The sequence below is a fragment of the Nothobranchius furzeri genome, chromosome 17, assembly GCF_043380555.1.
Source record: "Nothobranchius furzeri strain GRZ-AD chromosome 17, NfurGRZ-RIMD1, whole genome shotgun sequence".
Taxonomy (NCBI): domain Eukaryota; kingdom Metazoa; phylum Chordata; class Actinopteri; order Cyprinodontiformes; family Nothobranchiidae; genus Nothobranchius; species Nothobranchius furzeri.
This window is the reverse complement of record NC_091757.1, coordinates 520,660-530,816: the sequence shown is the minus strand read 5'-3', so window position 1 is coordinate 530,816 and position 10,157 is coordinate 520,660. Positions and strand designations below refer to the sequence as shown.

Here is a 10,157-nt window from a genome sequence, read left to right as displayed (position 1 = left end):
AGTTTAATTTTTAACATTATGCATAATTTGGTGTTGAATTGTTACATCGTTTAGTAGTGATGAATGAGAGGCCAATTGTACTAAAGGTTTTCAGTTTAATTTCAATAAATACCATCTTAATGCAGGAAACGAAACCTTTAGAAAGCTTTTAAACACATTTAATTTTGATGTTAAAAAAGACGTTTAAAAGCTTTCCAATACATCCTACACATTTTGCAACAAAGAAGATGAAATACACACACACACACACACACACACACTCACACACATTACAACAATAAAATTAGTGTATTAATTGCTGATCTGGACAGATATGTTTTTAGTTTTGATTAAAAAGTGGGTGAGAGATTAATGCAGAGGACAAGGGGAAAGAGCATTCTAGAGCTGAGAGAAGGTGGGAAATGGCTCAATGTTATTTTGACTAGGTCAGTAGGGGACATGAAAATTGAAATCACAGAAATGGTGAAGCATACAGCAGCAGTTAGTGGTTTTTCCTACATAGGCGTGGTGCTGCACCACTCCCGAAATTCTAGTGCCATGACAAATGCACGACACCAAAACGTTCCGCGCGTTATTACCCCCTTTGTTGCTCTCATGACAGCTAAATATTTTGCGAATGTAACACTTCTCACCTATATGCATCAGAGAAATTTCAGCACCCACAGTTTAAAAATCTTGCTACACTCCTGTGCGCACATTGTCCTGCAACCCCTGCTCTCACACATGGAACGCGGCAGCGAAGTTGTCCTGAGTGTACACAACCTCTCAACGGCATCGAAACATGTACACTGCTTAAAAACAATACATCCAATATATTTCATATAGAAAAGTTCTGACAGACTATATGTATGATATATATATACAAGTTCTATTGTCATTGCATAGGTGTACAACGAAATTGATTTTGCTCTCAGTAGAGATAGCTCATGTAAGGAAAGGTAAAATATTAGTAAATGTTAAAGCTAAAATTGATCACACACACACACACACACACACACACACACACACACACACACACACACACACACACACACACACACACACACACACACCTCTTTACATTACAAATTCTGCAGTTAGGTGTTGATCAAATCAAAGCTGTTTTTGAGGTAAACTAAAGCCGTGTCAAAGCACACATGATGCCCTGATGATCACTAAAATATGTTGGAATAACAGATGCTTCTGTTATATACTTGTTGGATTTTACATAGACATGATCTATTAAAGTGCCTTTCTCGGTTGTTGGCTGTTTGACTATTTGGGCATAGCCTCTGTCAGTCAAAAGTTTTAATATTGTTGATGATTTTAAAATGTCATCATTAAAATCTCCCATTAGTACTAATGTCTCACTTTGTACCTCCAGCCAATCAAGCAACTTTGTTAAATTTACTTTAAGCAAAGAAAGGGGATAAAGAGGAGGTCGATAAATGAGTCCAAGTACTATGTGTAAGTTAACAAAGCTATACACTAAACTCTCCAAGTTGACGTCTGGAGCCTGCAACATTTTAAATGCCACACCATCTGCAGTATAAAAGCCAACACCACCATGTTGTTGTTCTTGAAAAGCAATCAAAGACTCATGAGTACTAGAATAAGCTAAACCTCGTGGGCAGTTGTAAAAACTATAGCCATCAATCTTTACTGCATCTGATCTGTCTGTAGATACCCATGTTTCTGTGACAGCAATGCAATTAGGTTGCAAATGCTGTGTGCAGAAAGCTAAGTCTTTAACGTGTCGATTCAGACTTTGGACATTCATTAAAAACACAGTGAATGCAGAAGAGTTAAATCTGTCGAACTGTGAGTTTGGAGTCAAAAAAGGGGTCATTTTACTAACTGCAACTGTAATGTCATCTTTACAATAGATTCGTTTTTCATCAAAGTCCTGAATTGTGAGTCCTGAAAGACTTGTTACACGGCTAAGTGCTACATATGCTTGACCTGGTGCAAATATTTTCCTAAAACTAACAACGGCGTTTTCAAGAGTGAGTCCCTGAACTTTATGAACCGTAACCGCCCAAGCTAATTTAAGAGGAAATTGTCGACGTAATCCACCTTTAACAGTGGCTCTTTCCTCCTCGGGTTCAATAGGTGTAGATCCAGCTAAATTTGCTGACAGAGACTGGGAGGTTTTCCTCCTCTGCAAGCCGACACGATGGTCATCAAACTGAACATAAACTTTCTTAGGAAAGGTGTCATTTTCTAAAATTACAATTTCCGTCAACGTACCACAAATTCCGTTTACTAAACCGTCAATGACATCCACATTTTTACACAACATTACACGCGCACCCTTACCCAACTGTAACACTTCTGACAAGTTAGTATTAGAAGCTCTGGCATGATTCCCTTCCAACAACTTCAGTTTGCCTGTTCTTTTATCATTAACATAATCTTTGGCTGTAATTGATATGTAATCAGGACAAACGTGACATAACTGATGGATGTTGTGATTATTTACTTGATTATTTGTTGCAAATATGTGCAATGCTGAGCTTGCCTCACCTGTTTCACAAGTTTTTAAAACCTTTAAATCCTCAGGTAACAATGGTGTACCTTTTGTATGAGTTCTGATTCTATTTAGCAGTCCAGAAAACACAGCATCTTTCTGTCTAACGACTTCAGTTAACTGTACAACTTTAAATAGGCTTGACCATAAGTTGCTACCTACACCATCAGAATAGAGTGGCTTCCCTTTAACAGGAGGTAGCTGGAAGAAATCTCCAACAGCCACTACACTGACATTTCCAAAAGGTGAAAAGTCACCCGTTTGTTTAATCTGACGTAATCTACCATGAACATAGGACAACAGGTTATGATCGACCATTGATATTTCATCAATAATAAGAAGCTGCAAATCACAATATTTTGTACGTAAAGAATTTAGTTTTTCTTCACCCAGAGGAGTGTACGGTAAGCGCACATCCTTTCCTATAGACAGTGTAGTGTGGATTGTTGTTGCACCTAAATTATATGCTGCAATCCCAGTAGGAGCTGTCAATACTACACATGCATTATCAGGATGTCTACAGCTTGGTGACAGTAATCTCTGTGTTTCATACTCGATTGCTCGAATTAAATGACTTTTCCCAACGCCTGCCCCACCTGTAACAAAAACATGCAGTGGTTCAGGGTTATTACCATTAACTTTATCTACACACCACTGCCTGATTTGATTAAAAACAGAAAACTGTTTTTCATTTAAAGACCTAATCAATGCCAGACCTTCACCTCTACTCATCGTGTTTCTCTTCTCTAAATGTGCAGTTTGGTTTGAACATGGAGCCAAATCTGGGATTACTTCTGCCTCGTCACTTACTGTCGGTTCTGATTCTTTCAGTATTTCAACACACTCTAAACGTTCCATTTCAACTGCCGGACACAACTCACACCATGCATCTTCTAACATTACATCACCGACTATATTATTCACAGCATCCAAATGATCAGATTCTAACTCAAATTTACTCCGATTTAAATCTACAACAGCCTTTACCGAGTGGTTTGTTCTATCAAAAAATCTAATTAAACCAGTTCTGTAAAATTCCTCAAAAGTTTCACAGTTAAGCTTAAGTTGACTATCATGGCGGTACGGTAAAAACAACTGCAACATGCTTTGAAAAAATTTCTCCGAGTCTTTGGTTTCAGAGAAACGCGCGTAACGAACAACCGCTGGTTTAGTCCGAGTTCTTTTTGTAACAAATCCTAAATCATTACTTAACTTTATAGGGTTTCTACATTTTTCGTTTTTACTCAAAACACGATATTCTGATGCAAACGTAGCCAGGCACATATCATTGAACACATCATCATTTGGCCTCTTCTTATAACGATCAACTAATCCGGTCATCCACATGTCATCTGAAGTAAGATCCTGTGATGCTGCTTTTTGCCTCAAAACAGAAATAGGCAAACTCATTTTCACTATATTATCACCAGTGGGAACAAACACAACTTTCCTAGAACACTCCTTTAGATGCATGTTAGTTAGCCTGTAGACTGCTTCCTGCGCACAAACATCTCGATTATGAAGATAAACATTACCAAGAGTCTTCAAGGCCTCTTTAGCACTAAGATTACCATCTTTGGCTGCTTCTCTTTGAGAATTAGCAAGCAGAAGGCCAATTTCCCGTTCACTTTTAGACATGTAAGATATTATGTATACACAGCATGCATAAGCATCGACGCAATACTGGATATCAAGATTAGCATTCCAAGCTTTTAACAGCAACTTGCTATACTGATTAATCCAGATTTCATTAACTTCCCTTTTCAAAACAACATGTGTATTTCGACAAAATCGTTTATATGCCATCTCAAATAGTTCCTGACTGATACCCAGGCCCTGAAACAGACCTTCTACACTGTTATATGGACAGTCTTCACTAGAAATAGCAGTCTTTACTTTAGTTAAAATGGCACTTGCTACTTCTTTGTCCATTTCTTGTTTACGAGCTTTATCTTGAGACGCACAGGCACACTGTACAGTGCTATCTGTTTTATCACACTTGCAAGTCTTCACTGCATCTTGATACTTTTCACCACGACTAATAAAAGTTCTAACAGATGCAGGCCGTGGAAAATTAAAACGACAAACAGTTTTTTTCTTTCTACAAGTCTTTGAATGCCGTTTGGAGTGCTGCTGGACAGATGAGACGACTTCATGTAGTGAATCGTCTTCAGAAGGAAGTTCACATGTGACATATTCATCAACAAATGCAATGACCTCCTCATCTGTGTTCTTATCTAAAATGGGAGCACCAGAAACCCAGAAAAGGCAATGACAGTGAGGAGAACCACGCTGCTGGAACTCAACACGATAATAATAATCTTCTATTTTACCAATGGGATTGGCAGGAGACATTAGCACTTCCCTTAAGAAGACATGCCATCTAAAATCAAACATTCGGGCAGCAGTTACTGGATTCCTACGTAGGAGGTCACATTTATCAGCCCACTCCAGCTGTTCCACTGTCTCTGTTCTGCCTTCCTGTTTCAAAATACTATAAAGAAGGTTAGTCCACCTCAAATCTGCCGACGAAAATGATGCGAACCAAGTAGGTTTGCCCAACATTTTTACACAAGCCAGGAGGTCTCGCTGAGCAGATTGCCAAAAAGCAGGTGTGCCGCGAATTGGTTTAAGAAACCGGTAGCCATCATCAAACTCTAACAGCTTATTTAAAGAATCCTGATCCTGTATCAAATTACCCAACTTCTGAGATTCACCGCTTTTACCTTTACGCAAAGCTATAGAAACTTTGGACACAACTTGCTCTAGTTCAGACATGTACTGTGCAAAAAATATATATTCTACATTGTTAGCAAATCGACCATCGACATGAAGAAGCCTGTTGTTGAAATACCGATTCAGAGTCAAACGAAATTGTCTGCTTTCATAGTAAGTATTCGATCCTGAAGGAAACAAGACGGGAAAACTTTTTGCTTCATTTGTAAAATCTGAAAGCAATTTCACTGGATTGTTACCTTCACCTGGAGCTACATTTAATATGTTATCCACATACTGATCCAATGCTTCTTGTCCTATATCTACTGGCATGAGACAGGTGTCCTGAAACATACAGTGCTGTTGTCTGTCATGCAATAACTCATCTTCTCCATCTATGCAAGTATCTTCATCTTTACCAGAACCACTATCTTCTTGCAGGACAGACGACTCATCTTCCTGAGTAAATGTGTTAATCCAAGACTCATTGAACTCTACATCTTTATAATGCAAATTATGACGTTTTAAATACTGAAGAGCTTCCTGAACATGCTGTGTGTCAACATACTGATAATCATAGTGTCCTTTATATGTCAATTTACGTTTTAACTTTACAGGTAATAAAGACCCCTCCATGTTGGTACGTGGTAACAAACTGCACGTTTCCACTATATTTGCAGGTACACAAGTGACAGGACCATGAATCCCATTCTGACCACCTTTGGGCAGAGCCAACATTTTCATAAAGGGTATATTCATCGCTATTAAATGTTGCTCTAATGTATTTAAACATGCCAGTTGAGGTGGGATGGGATCAACAGTCAGCTTGTTGATTGAACTTTCTGGGGGTATCTGACATTTACTAATTTTATAATGACACGTGTAACAGATTATCAATTTATTTCTACATACATTCAATTTGCAAGGTAATCTACAGGCATCATTGCATTTGTGTAGATGATTGTCACTTATACATTTATCTGCTATAAGTGACATTTCTTTGGTTTTTCTATAGTATTCTTGATTACAATTTAAGACCTGATGTCTAAACAACAACCGTGAGCAGACACAACACACAAAATCAGGTCCATCTTTCACCTTCTCTAAAAATTGATCTACAACAAAATTAAAGTTTTGTGAATTTACTTTAATCAGCTTTCTTTTATGCTGGATACTTTCTATTAAACATGTTTTATGCTCAATATTAAGGTATTTCTTTTTACTCATTTTTTTCTTTTTGTCACGATGAGCCAAATTCTGATGGTACTTATACACACTCATCTGTTTAAGCTTCTCTCGATGAGCCAAATTCTGATGGTACTTATACACACTCATCTGTTTAAGCTTCTCTCGATGAGCCAAATTCTGATGGTACTTATACACACTCATCTGTTTAAGCTTCTCTCGATGAGCCAAATTCTGATGGTACTTATACACACTCATCTGTTTAAGCTTTTCTCGATGAGCCAAGTTATGATGATAGTTGAAAATGGACCTATGTTTGGCCTTATGTTTAACTTTCTCTTTATGTGCAAGAAGAAATTTGTATTTAAATTTGGTTGTGCTGATCTTTTTCATTCTGTAAGCAACATTTTGCTTGTATGCATTTTTCTTCTGACTTTTTATTTTGTCTTTAACTGCACTTACCATTTTATAATTAGAGGCTTCTGCATAAGCCTTATTTTGCTTTAAATATCTGGAAAAACTCTTCCTCGTTTTCATCTTTTCCATGTTTGGGTCAGCATTTAACTGCATCATAGTTGACCTTCTGCATTTGTTTACGTTGTCTGACAAAGAATCAACTTTACAAAACCCAAAACATGTTTCTTTATTACCCAGTCTTATGCAAAGAACGGGCTCAAAATGATTATTACAGTTTGACAAATATAGTCCCTCAGTGACAAAATTACCAGTTTGAGAACTATATTTGACCCACTCTGTGCCATTGTTGATAAATATGGGTAATCCTAAAACACTGGCTGTAGTTCTAAATTCTACTTCTGTAGCACAGTGACCGACATAATTCATCTGTGACTTTTTTATGTATTCTGACACAGAAGCATGTTCTTTTCCCAGAAACTTCTCACACTCTTCAGCATTTTTGGACATATAAGAAACAACAGCGAGTCTGATCTTACGATGGCCCTTCTGTGACCCACTAATTACATGAGCTACAGCTCTAAAAAAGCTGTTACCATCTTCAATAATATGTTCTGTCTTACACACATTTCCTAAAGGCCCACCTGATGTGGATTCTTGAGAATTGTGTTTCTCAAAATCTATTTTCAACCGATTACACAGAGTTTTACAAAAATCTGCAGACAGAGGAGTAAATAAAGTATTTGAATGAACAACACTAACACCATCTGTATCTATGGAACTCGGCTCAAGTGTGACAGTTTCTACTGAACATTTTAAATGTTCTGTAGGGGCATGTCGAGTATTGTATCTACCAGAAATACTATTTACAGGGCCACAATAACCATAACAAGTTCCTGTGTTAGGTTGTTTTACACAAACCACTGTCTCATAATGGTTACCATTACTATTCTCCAAATAAACAGCCTGCTGTGAAAAGATGCTGTTGGATGTATATTTAAGCCATTTATCATTACAGTAAGTAAATATGTTAATGCCAAAATAATCAGCAGCAGCTTGAATTTCCACTTCAGTTGCCCAACTGCCAACGTACTGCATCCTGGATGAGGTGAGGTACTGCGAAACCGAGGAATACTCACTTCTTAAAATGGTTTGATACATTTGAGGATTCTTTTTTAACTGATTGACCAAAGCAAGACGGATTTTTCTATGATATTCCTGGGTGCTAGAAACAGCTTGACTAAGTGCTCTAAAAAAACAGTTTCCATCTGCCACTATTGATTTATTCATGCATGGTACACCCAATTCACCAATCACACGAGATGATTCATCAACCATTGCCGACTTCACATTCAGACGTTTACTCAACACCTGAGACACGTCCCTAGAAATGGGATTGAAATGAAAATCTTTAGTGCTAACATCACTAACAAAAACAACAGGGTTTATGTCGGTGTCATCTGTCTGTAACTTTTTTGGTTCCGAGAGTGGAAATGACTCTTCACGTCTAACCTCCTTTCCTGTTGTTGGAGGCAACCTTGTTTGTTCAGAAACATTTTTCAATGTGTCCATCTGAACAATGTTAACTCCACTGATCTCAAACAACTTCTGAGTTCCATTTAATTTACTGGCAAACCTCTGAATATATCTAAAAACATTGTCAAGACTACTAAAGTATAGAATTACACTTTTACCGTTTGGGTCAACCATTCCATCTGCAGAACGAGCATGTGAATCAACAATAGCATAATGTCCATCTTCACTAAGTAAAGCGCAAGTATTGTCTCCAAGTGTAAAAAAACATGTTTCATATTGTGTACACATCTTATTCAAACCATCCCAAAGACTAGTGTACACTCCAGCATTTATAAGTTCACCTTCAACGATATCTACATTTCCACAAACAAAATCCCCATAATTCAACTTAAAAGTCTGTTTGCCCATAACGATTTCCTTTGGCAATTCTGGGACAGAAAGAAACACATTCCCAGCACTTATTAGATCACTGTCGCGTAAATATGTGTACAGCTCATCGCCCAAAACAACAACATTGTCTAACATGGCAAAATCCCATGAAAAAACACTTTGTATGTTGTGCTTAGTTAAAGCAACAAGACTTATTGCTGCACACTGAACGCCGCCATATTTAAAACGCCCATCGCTCTGATTAAATGATCCTGTAAGTGAGCTTAAAATTGTATCATTGTTTACAATACTGTTGTCATCATCAACGTTAACCACACTTGTGCTACATGAAGGAACAGGAGATGATTCAACCATCGCAGACTTCACATTCAGACATTTACTCAACGCCTGTGACACGTCTGTAGAAACGGGACTGAAATGAAAATCTTTAGTACTAGCATCACTAACAAAAATAACAGGGTTTATGTCAATGTCATCTGTTTGTTCAGATACATTTTTAAATGTGTCCATCTGAACAATATCCACTCCAGTGATCTCAAATAACCTCTGAGATCCCACCAGTTCACTAGCAAACCTCTGAAAATGTTGAAAAACATTATCAAGGTTCGCAAAGTACAGAACTACACTCTGTCCTGTCGGGTCTACCATGCCGTCTGCGGAGCGTGCATGGGAATCTACTACAGCATAACGTCCATTATCACAAATGATAGCACAAGTATTGCCACTTAATGTCATAATGCAAGTTTCATGCTGTGTGCACATCTTCTTCAATCCATCCAGGAGAGGAGTGTACACACCAGCATCTATTAACTCGCCTTCAGCTACATCTACATCTCCTAAAACGAAATCCCCGTAAACAAGCTTAAAACTCTGTTCTTCCATGTCAATTTCCTTTGGCAAGTCTGGAACAGAGAGAAACTCATGTCCACCTCTAATCTTCTTGTTGTCGCGCAAATCTGTGTACAGCTCATCTCCTAACTCAACAACGTTATCCAACACGGCAAAATCCCAAGAGAAAACACTCTTCTGTTTGTGCTTTGTTAAAGCAACAACAGTAATAGCTGCACACTGAACTCCCCCATATTTAAAACGCCCATCGCCCTGATGAAATGATCCTAGGACAGAGTCTAAAATTGTATCATCGTTGTGTAAAATTGTTTTATCTTCATCAAAATTATTTACAACAGGATTTTGAACAGTTGTCTCTGGAACTAGAGACGACAGCAAAACCTGTGAACGCACGCAAGAAGGGGTGTTAGCAGACTGACCTCTGGGTGATGCATGCGCGTGATGGCCAGAAGGAAGCATCACAGCATGGGCAGCAACAGACCCAGAGACAGACCCCGGACAACCAGATGCCTCCTGATGGTGGGGTGAAGGCAGCTGGTCACAGTCCAACACCTATACA

The 10,157-nt window shown here is 38.2% G+C and overlaps 1 protein-coding gene across 4 annotated transcripts in view; it reads right to left on the bottom strand.

Annotated features, from left to right (window-relative positions):
• Positions 1–986: 986 nt before the first annotated feature.
• LOC129153212 (uncharacterized) overlaps positions 987–10,157 on the bottom strand; it is a 29,122-nt gene continuing 19,951 nt past the window's right edge. For all 4 annotated transcript variants that reach the window (XM_070546414.1, XM_070546415.1, XM_070546413.1 and 1 more), the window contains one exon: positions 987–10,150. In XM_070546414.1, the coding sequence (XP_070402515.1) occupies positions 1,115–10,150 (9,036 nt within the window). In that variant the 3' untranslated portion in view covers positions 987–1,114. The remainder of the gene's footprint in view (positions 10,151–10,157) is intronic.